We start from the raw sequence: 23,245 nt of genomic DNA, 5'->3' as shown, positions 1-23,245 counted from the left end.
CGGCGTCCTGGCAGAGGAGCTCGCCATGGAGAGGGCCAAAGGCTGTACCCCCTCCCCCCAGCACGGACATGGACGGGCTCCCCCACTTCTCCCGGAGCCCCCCTGCAGGTGCTGCATGGAACGCCGGCAGCTGGGGCATGGGCCCAGCTCACGCCCAGCCCTGTGGCTCAGAGATGCGGCTCCAGGACGGAGGGGCTTACGTTTCACAAGCACCCCTTGTTCCCACTGCAGCAGCCAGGGCGATTCCAGCCCCAGGGCGGGGGCTGGTAATAAAATCAGCGTGACACAGATTGCTGCCGCTGTTCCCTTTGTCCCAGACGCTCCTGGCGCCCAGGGACGCAGCGCAGCCCAGAAGAAAAGGCCTTTTCTGTGAATCCCTGTGCGGAGGGTGGAGGCAGCCCTGCCATGCTCACATGGTTCTGCAGCCTCTTTGGGACCCCTGGCGCTCCTGCCTGAGCCCCGCGGCCCCCGAGTCTGTGTGGGTTTGGGACTGATCCTTCTTACAGCCCCCTACGGTTCCCCGAGATCTAGGCTGGGGAGCGGGGAAGAGCCAACATGTTCAACTCTGGCAGGCACCTGGAAGGCAGTGGCCTGATGCAGAAGTGCTGAGCGCCCCCAGATCTCCCCACCACCATAGGTCAGGGCTCTTCAGATTCAGGCTGCTTCTTGTGCCCAGCTCTGGTTCCCGCAGCCTGGGCTGGCTGAGCTGGCTCCTTCCCGTGGGTCTCTGGGGAGGCTTGGTGCCTGATTCTTGTCTCCCTGCTGCCCATTCACATGGTGGCATCAGGGATGGGGGGGCGGGTGCTGCTCTGCTTTCTGTGCTGTGGCTGAGCTCAGGGCAGGGCCTTGAGTGGCTGTGAAGCTCTTAGTGACCAGACACAGCTGGCACATGGGGGTACCCATGATGATGGGCCAGTGCAGTACTGGAACCCGATGTGCCAATGTGCCCAGAAAAGCAGGCCTGGGCGCAGCTGCGCCAGGGTACCTGGGCATGAGAAGGATCCCTCCAACCCAGACTCACCCTGGCACTGCCCTGGGAGACAGCTACAGAGAGCTCCCTCCATTAGTCTGCCCAGCCTGCCACGCTGGCTCCAGAGCCAAAGAAGAGCCATGGAGCAGCGGTGCCCAGCCCCTCCCCTCTTGTTTATCTCCGAGGTCGCCTTCCTGCAGATGTAGATGCAAATCCCAGCTGTGGGAGGGGAGTCACAGGTGTGCAGGCAAATGCAGAGGCATGCCCAGCCCAGCGCCATCTCTCCAGGTGCACGGGGTGCTCCATGCCCCTATTGATGCCAGGGCATCTTGATGAGTTCCTTTCTCCCTGGGATGGGACACTCGGGGGCTGGGTGACTGACAGCCCCCTCAGTCTTCTGATCTCCAGGCCAGGAGATCTGGGACATTTTTGCTGCGCAGTCTCAGGGCTGCACTGGGCATGGGGTGGGGCTCTTTAGATGGGCTCAGGTGCTGCCCAAGGGGGTAACTTGGGGCCCAGAGCTGAGTGCCTGCTGCCCGTGCACCTGAGGCAGGACATTTAAGTGAAAGGTCCAGGAGAGACTCCCCATGTCCCCAGCTCCCCCTGCCCCTCCCAGAGCTGTGATTGTTCAGCTGCTTCTCTGCGGAGGCTAGAGACTCGCTGCTGTTTGTTTTCAAAAGGTCTTTGTTGAAAAATAAGCCGGGGGAGGGCAGCGAGCTGTGCCCAGATCCCTCCTGGGAGCCCAAACAAAGCGCCCGGCCATTGGAAGAGCGAGCAGGGAGTGTGGGGATGCAGCCGGGCACTGCCAAGACCACAGAGGAGAATCCACCGTCTTAGGGGTACAAGGCTCACCCAGGACCCCCTTCTCAGAGCAGATTGGTGCCCCCTGGGGGTGCTGTGAGCCAGGCCCCCACCCTGCTCTCTGGGGCGAACCGGCAGGCCAGACACAGGGATCACTGCAGCCCCAGTTGTGTCAATATTTTTACTTGGGAAAGAACAAAACGAATTAAGTCCCAACAGGATGGAATCTAGAGTGTGTCTGGATCAGCCAGAGGGCGATGGAGAGGCGGGGCTGGGAGGGTGGCAGCTGGGCATATCTTGGGCAGAGGTTCCTGTCTATTCAGCGGGGCATGCTCTGCCACTGCCCCTGACCCATGTCTTCGCTGGGCTCCCGACTGCCTTCCCGGAGAATGGGAGTGGGTTTGAGTTGCCGAGCCAGGGAGTCCGTTTCAGGGCAGAGCTTTGCGTGCCCCACCGGAGGACAAGGTTGGTTGTATGACTGAGCTTGGCGCGTGCTGGGAGACAGACAGGCCGGAGCATGGACCGACATCTTGGGAGAAAGGCAGGATTAGCCCCAGAACTGAAGCCCACACGCACCAGGGAGTCTGTCACAGTGGGCTCAGCTGTCCCAGGCCACTGTCTGAACCACAAGCCCATTGTCCCCTCCCCAGCTGCGCTGGCGCCTGCATTAAGCATGAACCGCACCCCCCAAGTAAATGCTCTGCATTGAGCCCCCTGTGGGTGCGGTGTGTGGCTCGGAGCAGCCTTGGGTAATGCACTTAGCCCACAAGGGGAAAGGTTCACTGGATGGGTGAAACCTGGGAGCAGGAGCAGCCAGGAGAGCCCAGGAAGGGAGCGAATCAGGGAGGGAACATGGCAGCACAAAGACCCGCTGCAGCGCTGCAGTGCAGGTGCTCTGTGTAACACACACTATCAGGGACTCACAGATCGTGCCCACTCGTGGCCCCATGGGGGGTGCCTCTTTCGGTGCGACAGCCCTTTCTGGGGGTCCACTCTCTCTCGGGGTCAGGCCCCTCCACCTCCTGGAGCCACACCTCTCTGAGCCTTAGCACGTCTGTCACTGCCGTGGGCCCCCTCAGGGAGTCCACTTGCTCTGAACCCCCTGGGCCTCCACCCCCCGAAGGGGATGATGCCCCCCTGTTCCCTAGCCCGGAGTGACTCTAAGCCAGCGCAAAACAGGAAGGTTTATTGAGAGATGAACACAGCACAGGAAACTCTCAGGCGTGGCCTCCCTCAGCACAGCCCATCCAAGTCTCTCTGCACCCAGGTGGGCTCTGCCTGCTCCCGCTCTCCAGCCCAGAGCCCCCCCTGCTTCCCAGCTGGGCATCTGATATCACCGGCCCAAGCCCCACCTCTGTCCATTGTCTTCTCTCCAGGTAAACAGGGTCGCCTGGGCCTCATCTCTCAGCTCTCCTGTGGTTGGAACCGGCTGGTTAGGTCACTTGGGTCCTGTCTTCGCAGCCCATTGGCCTCCCACTGGCCAGAACCGGCTGCGACTCCTGAGCTGGGTCTCCGGGTCGTCAGGTCACCAGTCGCTGGGGTCTCCATCCTCCAGGCCATCGGCCGGGGTCCCGAGTCCCTCTCCGGTCCTGTGTAACAACAAACTCCCTCTCCCTTCACCTCGTTAAACCAGTAATACCCAGGGACACTGAGTAAAGTGCCTTGCGGTGGCAGGATACCCAGCCCGGGACTGGGGGGGGCGGGTTCTTCTCCCCATAGGTGTTTCTCATTATACTTCTTTAAACAAGGACAAAACCTCTCATAGTGTCCCCCAGCAAAGCTCCATGAGTGCCGCATTGCCGCTGGTCAGGAAAGGTCAAGTCCTGGCAGTGGGTGCGCCCTGCCTTGCCTGTCACTGCGGTGATCAGGGACAGGCTCCTCTTGACTCCTGTGATTTCTCCACACCGGAGTGCAGCTGCCCCGCTCGTGGGCGTTTCCTGCCTGAGCCACCAGCTGGCACCCGAACAAAATAGTGCTTGTTGCAGTGGAGTTCAGAGACTGGCATCGGGCTGAGCAGGGGGTGCTGGGAGTGATGGACCAGGAGGGACTGAGAGGACCTGGATTTACCTGGGGGTGGTCACACGGGCAAGTGGCAGGACGGAGGGGTTGTTAGACTGGTCTAAGGGGGCGTAGGCCAAGCAGAGGGCAGCTGTAACAGCCTCTGTCAAAAGTACTTCTATAACCCCCATCTCCCTAGTGGGAGCTTGAAATGTTTAATGTGTTTATCTTCACCGGTGCCACTGCACGCGTTACCCACTGGAATGGCCAGTCCTTCACTTCAAGCTCACTAGGCTCCAGGCCCCACCGATCTGGTGGCAGGGAGTTCCACAGGCTCGCCATGGGTTAGGGACAAGGACATTTCCTTGATTGTGACATGCTAAGTCCCAGGCCAAGGTCTTGGTGGGGAAGTAGTCTCATCCCACCCAGTATTGTTGCCAGCAGCCTCCTTGAGGACAGCCAGGCCTGACTGGACAGAGATTCCCGCCCAGCCCAGCCGTTATCCCCATGGGCAGATGAGGAGCTGAGTGATTTGCCTAAGGACATGGGGAGTCTGTGGCAGAGCAGGGAATTGACCCCAGCTCTCCTGGGTCAGTGTCTGACCCCCTGTACCATCCATTGCTGCCCTTCCAGGGCGAGCTCTGGGGTTAGTGTGCACTGTGGGGAAAGGCACATCACGTGCGTCACAGGAACCTGGCCAGCAGGGCCCCTCGCTAGACCTACTGAGCTATGGGGCTGATCCCATGCTCAGGCCCTATAGCCCCAGGGACTGGCCCCATTCATCCTGCTCTCCTTCCCCAGCCCCTCCTCCCCGGTGCTCTGGATTTCTACCCCCTGTTCCCAGGCCTATTTCCTACCTGCTGTTCCGTTGCTGCCCACAGGGCCGATTCTTCCATTTCTCCCTGGCACCCCCTTGCGGCTTTCTGGCAATAGTGCTTGCGCCCTGCTGCGCAGCATGGGCGTCTGCTCCCCGTGCCCCTTCTTGCTCTCCCCCGATGCCAGCTTGCACTGGGGGCAGCCTGCTCTCCCCTGTGGGGCGAGGGGCAGTGCTGAGACTGGGGCAGACCCAGTTCCATTCAAACCAGATGTTTCTCTCAGCCACCCTGGTGGCATGGGGGGAGCACTGGCAAATCAGGCCAGTCCTGGGTGCCCCCCAGGTTAACTCCCGAGGGAATGCTCCAGGAATCCCTTTGGGCCTGGCCCCATTCCCCGTTGCTAGTCTCCCCGGCACTCTGAGTGCAGCCCAGACAGTAAGCAGAGCCCAGTTCTGGCCTGGCGTCTGCATGGGCCAGCGAGGAGCAGGGTGGGGCGAGTCTGGCCTGCCTTCTGCAGGTGATGGGCAGGGCAGAGCTCCCGAGCTCCCTTCCTCCTGGGACCCATCACCCCTTCGCTTGCAGGGAGAGCAGAACTGAGCCCTGCATGGGCTGAGTTGTATCTGGAACTGCTGGGGCTGGATCGGACAAGGCTCCATGCTGTGCCGGCTCAGGCAGGCCCTGGGACTGCGGGGGAATCGGCATGGCCCTCACATAGCTCCAGTGCTGAGAGTCCAGTGCACTTGGTGCCAGAACTGTCAGGCCTCTTGGCTTTTCTTCCCATGAGGGGCCGTGTCTAGCTAAAACCTCCCATTGTTCCTGGCACTCTGTATTCTGGCCCTGCCGGGGAGGGAGGAAGTCCTTGGCAGTGCCCTTACAGTATGGGATCAATGCCCGCCTGTGCACTCCTGCTGGAGACAGAGGGCACAAGGAGCTCATGGCAGGGGCTGTGTCAGCCTCAGCCCGTGGGCTTCCGTCCCCGCTGCTTCAACTGGCCTCGCTTTTAAAGTCTCAAGTGCTGGGGCTTCTCCTGTTTATTGGGGGTAATTCCCCCATGTGTGTCGGGGAGTTTCCCCTGAGACGCAGCTTGGCCCGTTCCTTCCAGTGCTGCCCCCTCTCTGCCCTCAGGGTGTCTGTGAACACTGCTCCTGACCTCAGCCCTCTGCGAATCTCGGGGAGGGGGAGGGACAGTCCCCGTTGTCAGCTCCTTGGCCTAGGACCCAGCTCCTGTAGATCAGAACAATAAAAGGAAATGGTTTTGTCCCTAAGACACGGTGAGCCTGTGGAACTCCCTGCCACCAGATCGATGAGGCCCAGACCCTAGTGGGCTTGAAGTGGAGGATTGGCCATTCTTTAGATAGTACCTATCTGCAGGGACACTTGATGGGGTGAAGCTTCACCCGCAACCCACAACTACTGCTTAGAAAGGACCTGCTGCTGGGAGAAGGTTGTCCTTCACACACTGTCAGCCCTGGCTGTAGACAGAAGGCTGCAATAGCTGGTTCACTGCCCTGGCTCGATCCATGTGGGCACTTCACCCAGGCTTCTAGGCAGCTGGGGGTCAGCAGTGACTCTCCGGTAACTGACCAGGGCTGCATCTGAGCTCCCAGGATAACCTAGAGGTGAAAGGCTCCATCTCTGGGTGTGGTCCTCAATTACCGTCCACTGATCAGGGCCAGCACCAGGTTACATCCCAGCACTCCTGCTCCCTCACCGGTTCGGGCACAGGCAGCTGGCTCAGCTCAGCGGGGGGAATGCAAGTCTGTAGCTCTGCAGGGACCCCCTGTCCTGCTCTGTGCCTGCTCCCCCTGTGCCTGCTCTCATAACCCATGGGGAATCCCCTGCTCGCTCTATATCATCCCCTCCTGTCACTCTGCATCGGCCCCCCCTGAACCGTGGCGACCCACTTTGTTCTACATCTGCCCCCCTGGTCTGCCTCTGCAGCCTGCAGGGACCCCCTGACTGGGGGAGCTGAAATCTCCTATCTAAGGGAAGAGAAAAGCTTTAATGAGCCTCCCCCTTGAAGACCCTTGGCAGCGTAAGAGATCGCCAGAGCTGGAGCTGAAAGGAGCAAGCTGCCGGGCCCCACTCCCAGTGGGCACACTCGGCATCTAGAGTGTTGCAGAGCCCCTTCACTAGGCCTGCCTCTGGCCTGGGCCCCAGTGGGGTGGGGCCTGCAGGGCAGGGAATTGGCTGGAAGCCCACTCGGAAAGGCTGTGCCCAGCTGGGAGGTGCAGGCTGAGAACTGCCTGCTTGGCCCATCGCTGGCACCCAGTGGCTGCCCATCCCTTTAGTGGTGGGGAGGCCTCTTGTGCCCTCCCCTTGCTGCTTTCTGGGGTGTGTGCCGGGGGTGGGGGGAGCCCTGAGATTGTCCTCCTTGTTTGGAATCCACCACCCCCCTGATCTGGAGCTGGTGGGATGGGAAACATGACCCCCCACCACACTGATGGCAGGCTGCTGCCGGCGGGTCGCTGGGCGGGTGGTGCCGTGTGCTGATGCCAGCCCACCCCAGCTGGGCGCTGGGGCCCGTTTCCTGCGCTGGTGCTGGGAGACGCATTGCACTGGGGGAACAATTGCTATTGATTGTGAAGCTTCCTTATCTGCCTGGCATTGTTCTGGCCAGGCCAGGAGCCGAGCGCCTACCCCTGCCTCTGTCTGCATGTGGATTCCCCTCTCTGCTGTGGGAAAGGGGGGGCTGAGACCAGGACTGGATCCAGCCAAACGGAGAGCTCTGTTTGCTCCCGTTGCTTCTTGCCCTGCTTTCCTGGCAGTGTTTCCCAATGGGAGGAGCACAGGGTTGGGGGTCGGGACTCCTGGGTTCGAGACTCCCAGCTGCCCTACAGACTCTGATCCCGAGCCAGTTGCTCCCCAGCCTCAGTTTCCTGATGCATGCGGGGAGGAGGGTAGCTGTGTCCACGCAGCGCTGGGAACCTGAAGGGCCCCATACGGACACCCGGCCTTGCTATCCTGTCACTCCCCCTCCCTAGCTGCTGTCTTATCTCTTGGCCCCACGCCTCGTGTGGCTGGGAAAGGGCTGGAGCCAGAGGGCCCTGCCGCTGCTCAGGGTCGCCTGAGTCTGGACCTGGGCTAGGCCTGCCTTGGGCAGGCTGGAACGTGTAGAGTGTCATTGCCCACTGGGCTGGCCTGTCTCTACATGAGCCCAGGGCTGTTCAGCACATGCTCTGCCTCCATCGTGCAGCTGTGAGCTCAGGGCGGTGTGGGGTAAAGGCACCACACAGAGGGGAGGGGAAGGAAACCCGGCGGGGGGGGGCTGGGTGTTGAGAGATAAATGCAGCCCGGGGCTGGGCAGCAGGGCAGTCAGGGAGGTGGAGAGTAGGGGGCAGGTGTGCTGCCCCTCAGTCCCCAGTGTGTGGGGTGCTGGTGTGATCGGCTGCAGTGGGGTTGGGCTGGGCCCCATGCTGAGCTCTGGCACATTCAAGGAAGGGCTAAGCCACTGGCTTCTCCCCCCAGGCTGCCAGCACCCCCAGCTCTGCCTGTGCTGGGGGGCGAGGGGCACCCCCCCATCATCTCCCCCAGGCCCCTCTCCAGGGTCACCGAGCGCTGGTTGAGGTGGGGGCCTACAGGGCAGATTATCCCTCGCCTGCCCTCCGCGTCTGCCTGCCCGCACTGACGCCGCGCTCTGTCTGCCAGATGTATGGCCGCTACACTCAGGACCTGGGAGCCTTTGCCAAGAAGGAGGCGGCACGCATCCGGCTGCAGCAGGAGCGCCAGAAAGCCTTCCCGAAGGAGCGCGCCCGTGGGCCGGAGCTGCTGGAGTACGACCAGAGCCGCTGTGCCCGCTGCCGCAGTAAGGAGCCCGCAGGGGACAGACACACGGGCTGGGCTGCCCCATCGCATGGGGGTGGGGTGGAGACTCCTGTGAAACCCACAACCACGTGCCTCCTGCCCAGTGAGATCACAGCCTCCCCAGCACCCTACAGCCCCCCACAGGGAGTCCTTGCTGCACAGGTGTGTGCGCTCAGGACTAGTGTACATACGACCACACCCCGGTGCATGCCTGGGCCCTTGTGCACTCCCCTGTGCACACCTGGGTCCTCATGTATACCCCCTTACCCTGGTGCATGCCTGAGCCCTCATGCACACCCCGGTGCACACCCAGGCCCTTATGCACACCTCTGTACATACCCAGGCCCTTGTGCACACCCTGGTGCATGCTCAGGCCCTCACGCACTCCCTGGTGCATGCTTGGGCCCTCATGTATACCCCCTTACCTCAGTGCGTGCCCAGGTCCTCGTGCACACCCCAGTGCACACCCAGGCCCTTGTGCACAGCCTAGTATGTGCCGAGGCCCTTGTTCACACCCTGGTGTATGCCCGGGTCCTCATGCACTCTCCAGTGCATGCCCAGGCTTTCATGCACACTCCAGTGCAAAAGCCCTCATGCACACCCTGGTGCATGCCCAGACCCTTGTGCACACCCCAGTGCATTCCCTGGGCTCTCGTGCACACTCTTTACTCCCCCTTGCACCTTCTTCTTTCCTCTCCTCTCATCCTATCTGGCCTGTGCTGTGCTGCTGGTTCAGTGGTTGTGCCGGTCTCACAGCCCCCAGCCGGGCACTGTTGAGCTCACCAGTCCCCTTTCTTCTCTGTTTTCTCTCACTCCCTGGCTTTGGGTCTCCTTCCAAGTCTCCAGCCCTGCCCGTCCCGCAGACCGAGCGCTGGGCTGTGCCTCCTGGAGGGAGAGCAGCCGGTGACCCGTAACAATAGGCTAAGCATGCATGACCTCACCCTGTGCAACACGGGGATTTGGGCTGTGTCCTTGGCGCGCCCCCAGCTGCTGGAGATAAAATGACTCACTCATTGGACACTCACAGATGAGGACAGTGACACCTGCCCATCTGGCCACCCGCAGAAATGTGGCCTTCCCAAAAATAACTAGCGACCCCTCCCTACCTGTGCCCATGCCAGGGGGGAGACGATTCCCCCTCCCTGCCTGTGCCCACACTGGGGGGGACGATTCCCCCTCCTAGCCTGTGCCCACATGTGGGGGGGGATGATTCCCCCTCCCAGCCTGTGTCCATGCGCAGGGGGGACGATTCCCCCTCCCAGCCTGTGCCCACACTGGGGGGACGATTCCCCCTCCCAGCCTGTGCCCATACCCGGGGGGAGACGATTCCCCCTCCCGGCCTGTGCCCACGCGCAGGGGGGACGATTCCCCCTCCCTACCTGTGCCCACGCTGGGGGGGGACAATTCCCCCTCCCTGCCTGTGCCCACGCCAGGGACCCAGACCCCCTGTTCTGAGTGCACAATCGCTGTCCCCATGTGCGTTGGAGCAGGGGAGATGTGTGACTTGTTCTGGCCATTTTGATTACCCGCCTTTCCCTTTGTGACAGGAAGTCCTGGGACTTCTCACGCAGCTGGGTGAGCCGGGCTCATCTGCTGCACTCGGGGCAGATGAACACTGCCGGGCGGGGGGTGGCGGGCGAGGTGGGCAGACGTGTATTGAGTGCAGTGTGTACAGAGCCTATATGGGTCGGGGGGGACCTGAATGCCATACGGCTGGAGGAAGTGTGAACTGTGTGGAGCGAAGAGGGCATGGAAAGTACGGATGTGGGCGTGTTCTGCGGGGGGCTCTGTTCTGAGTGCCAGGGCTGGTGGGGGTCCTCCCACTACTCCACCCTCCATCCCAGCACTGGGACAATCTGTTCCCTGGCTCCCCCAGGCACGGTTGTGGCACTGGGCACTGCTCACCCACCCTCTTGGGGGCCCTAAAATAGTTCCCTTGGCAACTGACGCCGCTCCGGCTTACATTGTTCCTGAGGCACATTCCCTGTCAGAGCGAAGCCTGCTCCGATGGCCCCATGTGTCCCGGGCCCAGTCCGGCAGGCCCCTGCCTCGCTGGCTCCTCGCCCGGCCGCTTGGGCAGGGTAGTGCCCCTGGCTGGCTGTGCCACTGAGGGCTGTGGTGTCAGTGTTGTGACAGGTGTTTTCCTGGCTCTAGGTCTGGGTCCCTCATGTGCTCGCTCCAGGCCTGGCTCCATGGGCAGGGCTGGGGGTGTTGCCCTGGCACTGCCCATGACAGAGAGCAGAGGAGCTATTCCCACCTACTAGAGACTGAGGGAAGGGCACGCTGTCATGGAGTCCCTGGGCGATGCTCTGGAACTGTTTCCCACAAAGCCAGGCAGGACTTTGGGGAGCCTCCTCTCCCTTGGAGCAGACTGTCTTCAGGGCAAGAAGCTCACATGCTTAACCTTCCTGGGTCTGACCTTGGAGCATTCAGCATGTGCCCCTCCATGCACTTCCCACAGCGAGCCCGCCCCAGCAGGGTCCTGGGGAAGCCAGAGGGTCCTGCACCCCCACTTCACAGTCAGACGTGACTCTCAGCCAGCCAGTAAAACAGAGGTTTATTAGATGACAGGAACACGGTCTAAAACAAAGCTTGTAGGTACAAAGAACGGGACCCCTCAGCCGGGTTCATTCTGGGGCCCAGCGAGGCAGACACCCACGTCTGCCCTCACTCCTTGTCCCCAGCCAGTTCCAAACTGAAACTCCCTCCAGCCTCTCACTCAGCCTGCACCCGGCTCCTCCCCCAGCCTTTGTGTCCTTTGTCCAGTTTCCCGGGCAGAGGTGTTACCTGGCCTCCAACCCCCCTCCTGAGTTCTCAGGTTACATGCTCAGGTATCCTCCCTTCACCAATGCAGCCAGTTCCAGCAAAACTCCCGTGCAACCTTCCCAGGTCAATACTCCCCACTGAGTATTCAAAGAACACATCAAGAACATTCCCACTTAGTCACACAGGCCTCTCTAGCTGCTCTGGGGGCGCTGGGGGCTCTGTCTCAGCCCGTCAACTGGCTCCTGGCCCCCGCTGAGTTAGATGGGTCTGTTACGGTGCTGCCATGCTCAGATCCCCTATGGCCTCATGTCCCTGGCAAACTCATCTGATGCACTCAAGTGACATGAGCGCTGCAGGGCAGGGGCAGGGGCACGAGCTAGGCAGCCCTGATTGAGCACAGGGTGTACAGAGCCTATGGGGAGGGGACCTGAATGCCCCCATGGCTGGGGGGAGTGTGAGCTATGTGCCTGCTTGGGGCGAGAAGGACATGGAAAGTGGGAGTGTGGGGGTGTTCTGCAGGCAGGCTCTGCTCTGAAACAGTCAAATGTAGTAAAACTCTTTAAAAAACCCCAAACTCAACACTAACAGGGGATTTCAACTATCCCCATATCGCCTGGGTACATGTCACCTCAGGATGGGATGTAGAGATAAACTTTCTTGACCTCATAAATGACAGTTTCTTGGAGCAGCTAGTCCTGGAACCGACCAGAGGAGAGACAATTCTTAATTTAGTCCTAAGTGGAGCACAGGGTCTGGTCCAAGAGGTGAATATAACTGAACCGCTTGGTAACTGTGACCATAACACAATAAAAATTAACATCCCTGGAGGGAGGAAAACAACAAAGCAGCCCACCACGGTAGCATTTAATTTCAGAAAGGGGAACTACACCAAAAGGTGGAGGTTAGTTAAACAGAAATTAAAAGGTACAATCTCAAAAGTGAAATGCTTGTAAGCTGCAGAGAAACTTTTTAAAGACACCATAATAGAGGCTCAACTTAAATGTATCCCCCAAATTAAAACACACAGTAAGAGAACCAAAAAAGAGCCGCCGTGGCTAAACAGCAAAGTAAGAGAAGCAGCAAGAAGCAAAAAGGCTTCCTTGAAAAAGTGGAAGTTAAATCCTAGTGAGGAAAATAGGAGCATAAACTTTGGCAAATGAAGTGTAGAAGTATAATTAGGAAGGCCAAAAAAGAATTTGAAGAGCAACTAGCCAAAAACTCAGAAAGTAACAGCAAACAATGTTTTAAGTACCTCAGAAGCAGGAAACCTGCTAAGCAACCAGTGGGGCCACTGGCCGATCGAGGTGCTAAAGGAGCACTCAAGGATGATAAGGCCATTGCGGAAAAACTAAATGAATTCTTTGCATCAGTCTTCACAGCAGAGGATATGAGGGAGATTCCCAAACCTGAGCCATTCTTTTTAGGTGACAAATCTGAGGAACTGTCACAGATTGAAGTGTCATTAGAGGAGGTTTTGGAACAAACTGATACATTAAACAGTAATAAGTCACCAGGACCAGATGGGATTCACCCAGGAGTTCCGAAGGAACCCAAATGTGAAATTGCAGGACTACTAACTGTGGTATGTAACCTATCAATTAAATCAGCAGTGGTATCAAATTGCTGGAGGATAACTAATGTGATGCCAATTTTTTAAAAAGGCTCAAGAGGCGATCCCAGCAATTACAGGCTGGTAAGCCTGACTTCAGTGCTGGGCAAACTGGTTGAAATTGTAATAGTAAGAATTATCAGACATATAGATTAACATGATTTGTTGGGGAAGAGTCAACATGGCAAATAGAGGTGTCCCCCAGGGCTCTGTACTGGGCCCAGTGCTGTTCAAAATATTCATAAATGATCTTGAAAAAGGGGTGAACAGTGAGGTAGCAAAATTTGAAGACAATACAAAATTACTCAAGATAGTTAAATTCAAAGCAGATTGCGAAGAGCTACAGAACTGAGTGACTGGGCAACAAAATGGCCGATGAAATTCAATGTTGATAAATGCAAAGTAATGCACATTGGAAAACAGAATCCCAAATAAAACGAGGGGGTCTAAGTTAGCTGTTACCACTCAAGAAAGAGCTCTTGGACTGATGGTGGATAGTTCCCTGAAAACATCCACTCAGTGCGCAGCTGAATGTCAGGAACAGAATGTTAAGAAAAGGATAGACAACAAGACAGAAAATATCATATTGCCTCGCTATAAATCCATGGTACGCCCACATCTTGAATACTGCGTGCAGATGTGGTCACCGCACCTCACAAAGGAAAAGGAAATATTTGTGCACACAATGCACAGTCAACCTGTGGAACCTGTTGCCAGAGGATGTTGTGAAGGCCAAGACTATAACAGGGCTCAGAGAAGAACTAGACAAGTTCATGGAGGATAGCCAGGATGGGCAGGGATGCAGCCCCATGGTCTGGGCGTCCCTACCTTCTGTTTGGCAGAAGCTGAGAATGGGCGACAGGGGATGGATCACTGTTCTGTTCATTCCCGCTGGGGCACTTGGCACTGGCCACTGTCAGAAGACAGGTCACCGGGCTAAATGGACCTTTGGTCTGACCCAATATGGGCTTACTCTGCACACCCTGCCCCCCACATTTGAATCTGGGCAATTGGTAATGGGGGACTTCAGCTGCTGAGAAACCACGGTGATGGGCACATCAGGGCTAGCCCATAGGCAATGTCAGATACCCCCCTCACCTGTACAATCCTCAGCCCAGCAGTTCTGTGTCATGGCAGAGCTCCTAGAGGGAGGCACGAGTGGGCTCCCCTAAGCACCTGGGCCCCAGCTCGGGAGGGAAGGGCCCCGGATGCTGCTGTCTGTTTTGAGGGCAGCCCACAGGGGCAATGCTCTGGGGGATGCTATGTCCAGTGGGCCCAGTGCATGCTGCTGACCTGGTCTCCTCCCAGCAATTGTCACAGGAGGCTGGGCAGTGTCCACTGCAGGGCTCTGTGGAGCAGGGAGAGCAGGGACCTATGAAGCAGGTAGGGACTGGTTGCAGTGGCTGGGGTTGGCACGGTGCCAGCTTGGCACACTCCAGGGGTTTATATCCTGCAACAGGAGGAGACCCTGGTGGGCCAATCCCAAGCGGCTGGTCACCAGTTTGCTGCGAGTGGACCCAGTGGCTGGGTGCCACGTGCTTCCAAGCCCAGTGAGCCTGGGTGGAGTCCAGCCCCTGGCTTCTAGCTCTGGGGCCTCAGGACACAACTCCCAGGCACAGACCTTTGTCTGACATCCTCTCCTGGGACAAGGGGCACCGGGGTCTGAGCCCCCCAGCTGATCTCCCATGTTCCCTCAGAGGTCCATGGAGGCTCAGCAAAGAGATTTCCTAACCCAAGTCACGTCGCTCCTTCGGGCAACCACTGCCAGTCTGCTGCCAGGGCCCTGATGCAGTAACCAAGCTCGGGGTTCTCGTCACCGTCACGTGGAGCATCGCTCCATGGGCAAACGTGAGGCCGGGAACTCCTCAGGCCTACATCGGCACTGCCAAACCACCTGCCCCAATTATTGCTGGCGCCTTAGGCTGAGTCAGCGTGGGCTGGGCTGTGATGGGGGCAGTTCCTGCCTCTCGCCAAGCCTGCCCAGGGCCTTGTCTTCGCTAGGACTATAACCAAGCCCAGGGCAGCTGGCCGCAAGGTGTGGTGTGGAAGGGTCCCAAGTGCACCCCTCCAAGCCAGGCTGTTCTTGCCCAGGGACTGTGGTGCGCCTGGAGGTGATGAGCAGGTAGTGGTGTGAGGAAAGGCTGTCTCCTTTGCGGGGGGAGCTCAGGCGACCAGAGTCTCCAGGGCAAACAGGAACCATGGGAGCCAGCGGGAGTATCTGTGCCTCACAGATCTGTTGGTGCCCACAAGGAGAGGGCAGCAGAGAGGTTCATAAGGATGCCCGGGGTCTGGGATCTACATATTAGTTTGGCACAGTGTCCCCAGGCTCTGAGCTGCTGGGATGGGTGGGGCACAGGTGACCCGGAAACATCTCCCTTTTCCCCCAGCCTCCCCTCTGGGCTCATCCCGAGCCAGCTGCTCTGCAGCTGGGTGCCAGGGCTGGGGGAGCCAGTCTCTCACACACACACACACACACACACACACGTGTACGTATGTCTCCCAACTCCAGTGCCAATTGCCTGGCATAAGCCCAGTGCTGACTCCCTACAGCGATCCAGTGGCCACTAGAGGGCAGACGAGGCTGAGGACCTGGCCTCAGACCCCAGCGCTTTGCAGGCCAGGAGCATGGGGGCTGGCGGGATCTCTGGGGGAGGCCAGGCCCTGGGATGGGAGGCTGAGCAGAGCAGCTGCCCCGGGTACAGGTGTGGGGTGGAGAAGCCTCTGTCTCAGGCTGGCTGCTGGGGCCAGCTGGGGCTGCCAAGCAGAGATGCTGCTAAGCACTGCGGCTTCGGGCTGTGGAGCTGCTGTGAGGGCACCTTGCTGTGGGCACAGCAGCATTGGCACCAGCCCCTGCTTTGTTCAGACATTTGCCAGGAGTCCGGTTGGCTCATTGCCAAGGAGCCACCAGCCATCGGGGATAAATGGGTGCCCCATCCCTTGGGTCAGCAGACTGCCTGCTCAGCCTTGGGGCTGGCCCCTCGCTGGCTGGGTCTCTAGAGGGCACAGATGCCTGGCTGGGCAGGGAGCTGGTGCTCAGGTGTGACTGAGTCTTGCCACCCTTCTGCCCCACCACTCAGAGCCTCGGGAGCCATCTCTCAGGCCTGGCTCACACCTCACCCTCTCCCTGCAGCAATGCCACCTCCTCTGCCCTGCTCTCCCCCAGCAGGGGGTGCCACGGGGCGCCGCGCGATCGCAAGCCGCTGAGGGCTTTCTGTGCTGCGAGCAAGGCCGCGTCTGCCTCACTTCCCCACACACCCCGCTCCCCGGAGACCTCACAGGCATTTAGCCAGTGGTTAGCAGCGCCGCGCTTTGGGCCGTGTGGGCCAGGGCTGGGAAGAAGAAACACGGCCAGCGGGGACCTCGCTCCCAGCCCGTCTCCCCGAATCCAGCCTCAGAGGCATCACTGGCTATGGGGCAGCCTGGCACTAGGGGGCACTGCACTGCTGCCCTATGGCACCCTGCCCATTGCTATGCACCCAGCCTGGCACTAGGGGGCGTTGTGCTGCTGCCCTGTGGCACCCTGCCTGTCACTATGCACCCAGCCTGGCACCAGGGGGCATGGTGCTGCTGCCCTATGGCACCCTGCCCGTTGCTATGCTCCCAGCCTGGCACTAGGGGGTGCTGCGCTGCTGCCCTATGACACCCTGCCCAGCGCTATGCACCCAGCGTGGCACTAGGGGGCGCTGCTGCCCTATGGCACCCTGCCTGTAGCTATGCACCCAGTCTGGCACTAGGGGGCGCTGTGCTGCTGCCCTATGGCACCCTGCCCATCGCTATGCTCCCAGCCTGGCACTAGGGGGCGCTGCGCTGCTGCCCCATGGCATCCTGTCTGTCACTATGCACCCAGCCTGGCACTAGGGGGTGCTGTGCTGCTGCTCTATGGCACCCTGCCCATCGCTATGCTCCCAGCCTGGCACTGGAGGGCGTTGTGCTGCTGCCCTATGACACCCTGCCGGTCACTATGCACCCAGCCTGGCACCAGGGGGCTCTGCACTGCTGCCCTATGGCACCCTGTCCAGTGCTATGCACCCAGCCTGGCACTAGGGGGCGCTGCACTGCTTTAGATGCTGCCCAGCCTGCTCCTGCCCCCACACCCCAGCTTGGTGTTGAGGGGCCCTGCAGTTCTCGCTGTCCCCCAGCATGGCCTTTGAGGGAGCTCTGCTGTGGCAGGTCCCTGAATGATGTAAATGCCAATGTCCAGGGTTGTCTGTCTTGTGAGACAAGTGGATTGTTGGTCTCCATCTGCAGCCGTCTCTGCTGGACTGTCTGCAGCTCTGCTCCCATAATGAATTGGCACCAGGGGCATCTTTGTTCAGCGCTGGGAGAGCGGAGTGCAGCAGAGTCGGGACTGAGGGGCACCAACAGAGCTGTGCAGGGGGGGACCCAGGTCTGGGGTAGCAGGGAGCTGTGGTCGGGACTGAGGGGCACCGGCAGAGCTGGGGGGGAGCACAGATCTGGGATAATGGGGGGATGTGGGTCAGGGTTAAGGGGCACCAGCAGAGCTGGTAGGGGGAGGCCAGAGCTGAGATAGCAGCAGGGGATGTGGGTCGGGGTTGAGGGGCACCAGCAGAGCTGTGGGGGGGAGCCCAGAGCTGGGATAGCAGCAGGAGATGTGGGTCAGGGTTGAGGGGCACTGGCAGAGCTGGCGGGGGGAGCCCAGAGCTGGGATAGCAGGGGGCTGTGGGTCGGGACTGAGGGGCACTGGCAGAGCTGTGGGGGGGAGCCCAGAGCTGAGATAGCAGCAGGGGATGTTGGTCGGGGTTGAGGGGTACTGGCAGAGCTGTGGGCAGGGGGAGCCCAGGGCTGGGCGAGCAGTGGTGCTGTGGGTTGGGACCAGTGTTCCCTTAATTTTTGTACATCCATGTGTGGAATGAATTTTGTTATGTGCACCAATACGGAGATGATGTGTGGCGGCAGTGAGGCCGAGGGGTTCGGACTGTGGGAGGGGGCTCAGGGCTGGAGCAGAGGGTTGGGGTGTGTGAGGGTGAGGGCTCTGGCTGGGGGTGTGGGCTCTGGGGCGGGGTCAGGGATGAGGGATTTAGGGTGCAGGGTGCCCTGGGGCCACAGCGGGGAGAGAGGATTGCCCCCAGCCCTCTCTCATTGCAGCAGCCTGGGACCAGGGGAGAGGCGCCTCTCCCTGCCTGCGCAGCCCTTGACGGCCTGCTACACAGCTGCGCATTTCGAGGGAACTTAGGTCGGTACTGAGGGACATTGACAGAGCTGTGGTTGGGGAGCCCAGGGCTGGATAATAGGGGGCTGTGGGTCAGGACTGAGGGGCACTGGCAGAGCTGTGGGGTGGGAGGACCATTTGCCCAGCACCTCCCAGCTCTGTGCCTCTGCGTTCTTGACTGAGGGGCACTCTAGGCTGGGGCATTGTCAGTGGTGGGTGGGTGGGCCCCAGGTGACCAGCCTGCTGAGTGCTCCTCTCTGCCCCAGGGTTGGGCCCTTCCCTGTCTCTCTCCCCATCTGGGTGTGTGGGGCTGGGTTGCTCTGCCCAGCACTGCTGAGGTCTGGGCTAGAGCAGGTGAGTTAACACAAGCTGCCTGTTGGCTCGCTGCCCTGGTGCCAGTCCTGCCTGTGCCCCCTGAGCTCAGGGCACCCCGGGGTGAACAGCCCCACCCCCACTGGGCTCCCCTGTGCCTTTCCTAGTCGCTGACACATGCAGAGGCATCTGGGATCCCCAGGGAGCGTTGGGCTGGCTCCTCCCTCCCCTGGGTCCTTCAGGCTCAGCACCCTCCTGGGGCCCGTCTCTGCTCCCCCCTGGCCAGCCCTGCATGAGGGTATCCCTCGTCCTGGAGCTTGTCCCTGCACCTGGTTGCTTCGACTTCTCTCCTCCAAGCCCCATCTCTCCCCGTGCAGCACAGGCTGGAGCCTGGCCTGGGAGGTCCCTGTGGCCAATGCAGGAGCCAGGGCAAGTAGCCAGAGCGGGCACAGGCTCGCTCTGCCCATCCCCTGTGCCCGGTCCTGAGGAGCTGGCACAGAGCTCAGTGCAGAGGCCCAGGCTACGCTAACTCCTGAGAGTCTGCCAGGGCCGTGTCCAAGCCCACCTGGCAGCCTGGTGCTCCCCCAGCCCCCAATCTCCCCTCTCCCCTGCCCCCGGGGCCCCAGTGGCCCATTGCTGGAGAGCTTGGATTGCTGCAAAGAGACTCGGGGGGTGAGGGGGGAGCAGGATTGTCCGTCCATTCGTCTGAATGGTACCCATCTCCGCAGCAGTGCGGGAGACAGGTTAGGGGGGTTGGTTAATCTTGCCTCTAGGAAGCCCTGGGCTGGGCATGGAGGATGGGCCCTTCCCCCCGCTCAGCTCCCGCGCTTTCCCCACAGTTTGCACCGTGCGATGCCAGAAGTTCCTCATCTCCAAGGTGGGAGAGGACTGGATCTTCCTCATCCTGCTGGGGCTGGTCATGGCGCTGGTGAGCTGGGCCATGGACTTCACCATAGCCACCTGCCTGCAAGGTGAGGGGGGCCAGGGCCTCTCGCCTCTGTGCCCACAGCCTGAGCCAGGCCGCTGGTCTGCTTGGCACCCTGAAGCCACAGCCAGGATTGCCCAGGGCCCAGGGTGGGGGCTGGGTACCCTTTCAGCCAGAGGGATGGGCCCAGGAAGAGGGCTGGGTAGGTGTCAGCCTGGGGGCTGGGCCTGGGGAGGTGGGGGCTGGGTACCCTTTCAGCCAGAGGGATGGGCTCAGGAAAGGGGCTGGGCAGATGTCAGCCTAGGGCTGGGCCTGGGGGGGGGCTGGGTACCCTGTCAGCCAGGGGGTTGGGCCCAGGAAGGGGGCTGGGTAGATTTCAACCAGGGGGCTGGGCCTGGGCGGGGCAGGGGGCTCGGTAGGTGTCAGCCAGGGAAATGGGTCGGAGGTGTGGCCAGGCAGGTATGGGCTCCAGGTGGAAGTGTTTGGCCCCTTTGGATGGGGCTGTGTCATCCTGAATGGGGCCCCATCTGTGCCCTTCCTCCCCTGGGCGGCGGGGCAGGGCAGCCAGTGACCCCGATCCCAGCGAGCCCCCTCAGTGACCCCTCCCCTTCTCTCCTCAGCCCAGAAGTGGATGTACGGGGGCTTGGACACCAACATCTTCCTGCAGTACATGGCATGGGTCACGTACCCCGTGGTGCTCATCACCTTCTCGGCTGGCTTCACCCAGATCCTGGCCCCGCAGGCTGTGGGTAGGAGCCAGCCCCTACCCCTCGGGATCCCCCGGCCCACTCTGCAGGGCCACGCCGGGGGAAATCACCCCCCCGTGCCCAACTTTCTGGCCTGGGGGTGGAGGGCTAGACCTGGATTGCCCCTCCCCCCCAAAGGGCCGTGAGGGAGGAGGGAGTGGGGGCTACAACCCCTCTCTCTGAGTGCTCACCCATCCCCTTCCCCAGGTTCAGGCATCCCCGAGATGAAGACCATTCTCCGAGGTGTGGTGCTGAAGGAGTATCTCACCCTCAAAACCTTCGTGGCCAAGGTCATTGGCCTGACCTGTGCGCTGGGCAGCGGGATGCCCCTGGGCAAGGAGGTAAGAGGGGCAGGGGAGCCGCTGGGCCATGTCGGGAGGGGACACAAGCTGGGTGCCGGGTGCCGGGTGCAATGTGACGTTGCGGTTCTGGCGGGACCCAGCTGAGAGTGCCAATTCAGGACCAATTGCTTAAACAGGGCAGTCACAGCCCTAGGCTGGGGCTTTTCCACCTCTAAGGCAAACCAAACCAGACAGACAGAGGAGACCACTGGCTAACCACAAGTCACACAAGCAATTTCCTTAGACACTCCAGTCTCCCAGTATCACCACCAGTGCCACTCGTCCTGGGGATGAATGGTTATGAAAACTAACACCCCAATAAAAGGAAAAGGTTCTCTCGATCCCAAAGAATCAAGCCCCAGACCCAGGTCAGTATACACATCAGATCTTACCCACAAATCACGCTGTTGCCAATCCTCTAGAATCTAAAATCTAAAGGTTTATTCATAAAAGGAAAAAGATAGAGATGAGAGCTAGAATTGGTTAAATGGAATCAATTACATACAGTAATGGCAAAGTTCTTGGTTCAAGCTTGTAGCAGTGATAGAATAAACGGCAGGTTTAAAATCAAGTCTCTGGAGAACATCCAGAGCTGGGATGGGTCATTCAGTCCTTTGTTCAGAGCATCAGTTGGTAGCAAAGTCCCTCCAGAGGTAAGAAGCAGGACTGAAGACAAGATGGAGATGAGGCATCAGCCTTTTATAGTTTTTTTTCCAGGTGTAAGTACCTCTTGTCCTTACTGTGGAAAATTACAGCAACATGGAGTCTGGAGTCACATGGGCAGATCCCTGCATAGTTTTCTGAGTTACAAGGTGTATTTGCCTTCTCTCAATGGGTCAATTGTGTAGCTGATGATCCTTAATGGACCATCAAGCAAGCTAGGCAGAGCTAATACCAACTTGTCTGGGGTGTCACCCAGAAGCATAGCAAATTTGAAATACAGACAGCGTAGAGCCAATACTCATAACTTCAACTACAAAATGACGTGCATACAGACAGCATAATCATAACCAGCAAACCATAACCTGGTCTTAGACACCTTATATGACCCCCTTTACATAAGATTTGCTGCCACTACAGGACCTTGGTTGCAACCATGTTCTATATGGTCCCAGATTATATCAATAACGTCATATGCAATAGGCGGGCAGGCCTACTGCGGAGGCATGTACCAGGTGTGGTGGGCAGATGGCCCTGCTGGGGTGGGGGCATGTGCCAGCTGAGGTGGGCGGGTGGCCCTGCCTGGGAGGGGGGGGCGATGCGCCAACTGAGGTGGGTGGGTGGCCCTGCCAGTGAGTGAGTCTTCCCACAAAGCTCCCTGCTTTGAGGCCGGGTGCCCATAGTAACCGGTTCCTGGCACTCTTCCCACAGGGGCCCTTTGTCCACATTGCCAGCATGTGCGCCGCCCTGCTCAGCAAATTCCTCTCCCTCTTTGGAGGCATCTACGAGGTGAGAGGCTGACACTGTGTGGCCTGCGGGTGCTAACTGAACGGGTACCAGGGGCAGGTCCGGGCTGAGAATGCAAGTGTATGTGAGAGCAGGGGGCTCTCAGGTCTGCGGAGGGATCCCCTGGCTGTGGGGCAGGAGGTTTGTCCTCTCTGACCCTGGCACGGGGTGTCTCTGGCTGTGACTGGGCAGGGCGGGGAGGGTGTCTCCGGCCCTGGCAGGGGAGAGGGTGAGCCCCACGGGGGGTGTCTCCAGCTCTGGCAGGGGAGAGGGTGAGCCCCACAGGGGGTGTCTCCAGCCCTGGCAGGGAAGAGGGTGAGCCCCATGGGGGGTGTCTCCTGCCGTGGCTGCCTGGAGCATGTCCCCACCAGGAGCTCCCGCCCGGGTGCCGCCCACCATCATCTCCTGCTCTCTCTTGCCTTGCAGAACGAGTCCCGCAATATCGAGATGCTAGCGGCTGCCTGTGCCGTGGGCGTCGGCTGCTGCTTTGCTGCCCCCATTGGAGGTAGGGTCGGCCATGTGGGCTGTGGGGCTGGACCCCGCCCAGCTCTCCCCTGCCCCTGCCCTGCCTGATCTCACAGCTCCCCATGGCTCTGCACTAACCGAGCCCTCCAGCAGGGCAGCATGGGAGTTGTGCCTGGCCGGGGGGTTCCATCCCCCACACAGGCCTTCACACCTCGCGTCCCCCAAGACCCTGATCTGGTGGGAACAGCCACCCGGGGCTGGCCATCAAACTGGCCAGAAGCGAGGCCTGGGACAGGCCACAGCCTCTGCCCCCCCAAGTTGCTGGTATGCCCACTTGACACCTCCAATGCGACAGGGGGCGGAACACAGGTGCGTGCTATGGGGGGTGCAGGACAGATGAACACAGGGTTTGGACCCCAGCCCCCTGCTTTCCGCTCTCCTCACAGCTGTGGCCGGATTAGCCCCCAATCCTCCCCCTGACTCTGCCCTCGTGTTGCCTCTCGCTTTCCCCTCCAATTGCAGGGAAGCTGCTCCCCCACTGCCCTGCCCATGCCCCAGGCACACAGCCCCCAGGGCACCAGCCCAGTCTGTATGGACCTCCCGGGACGGAGCCCAGCAGCATCCGGAACCTCCCCCCCACCTCAATGCTGCAGGTACCCTGGGCTCCAGAGACACTCACAGGCCTCCTGGGTACCTAGAGGGGTTCCCAAGGCCCTGTGCCCATGGCGGGGGTGGCAGAGGCCGCTGCATGGGGGGCACTTCCCCCAGAAGATGTAACATATCCTCCTTTCCCCTCCACTCTGCGCTCCAGGGAGGCCCAGCTCCGGCCCCACGGCTCCCTCGCAGCTTTGCGCTCCTAGGTTGGTGATGTGTCTAACTCTTTGCTTGTTCCTCCATGCTGGGCAGTGTCCCCGTCCGTCCATCCGTCTGTGTATGCTTGTCCCTCCTGCTTGCCCAAGCCAGGCTGTCAGTGCCCTGCCCCCCAAGATGGGCTGGCCCCAGTTTACGTCCCAGCACTGCCCACTCACTCGCACAACTCCTCTGCGCCACCAGGCAGGACCTGCTCGCTGTTGGGGA

The 23,245-nt window shown here is 60.2% G+C and overlaps 1 protein-coding gene across 1 annotated transcript in view; it reads left to right on the top strand.

Moving 5' to 3' along the window:
- CLCN2 (chloride voltage-gated channel 2) overlaps positions 1-23,245 on the top strand; it is a 43,320-nt gene that overhangs the window by 6,441 nt on the left and 13,634 nt on the right. Inside the window, exons 2-7 of the mRNA XM_075068966.1 lie at positions 8,233-8,389; positions 19,085-19,216; positions 19,791-19,919; positions 20,124-20,257; positions 21,629-21,706; positions 22,130-22,208. Of these exons, the coding sequence (XP_074925067.1) occupies positions 8,233-8,389; positions 19,085-19,216; positions 19,791-19,919; positions 20,124-20,257; positions 21,629-21,706; positions 22,130-22,208 (709 nt within the window). The remainder of the gene's footprint in view (positions 1-8,232; positions 8,390-19,084; positions 19,217-19,790; positions 19,920-20,123; positions 20,258-21,628; positions 21,707-22,129; positions 22,209-23,245) is intronic.

Source organism: Chelonoidis abingdonii, chromosome 8 (assembly GCF_003597395.2).
Source record: "Chelonoidis abingdonii isolate Lonesome George chromosome 8, CheloAbing_2.0, whole genome shotgun sequence".
In the NCBI taxonomy this organism is placed as follows: Eukaryota; Metazoa; Chordata; order Testudines; family Testudinidae; genus Chelonoidis; species Chelonoidis abingdonii.
This window is presented reverse-complemented; position numbering and strand designations above follow the sequence as displayed.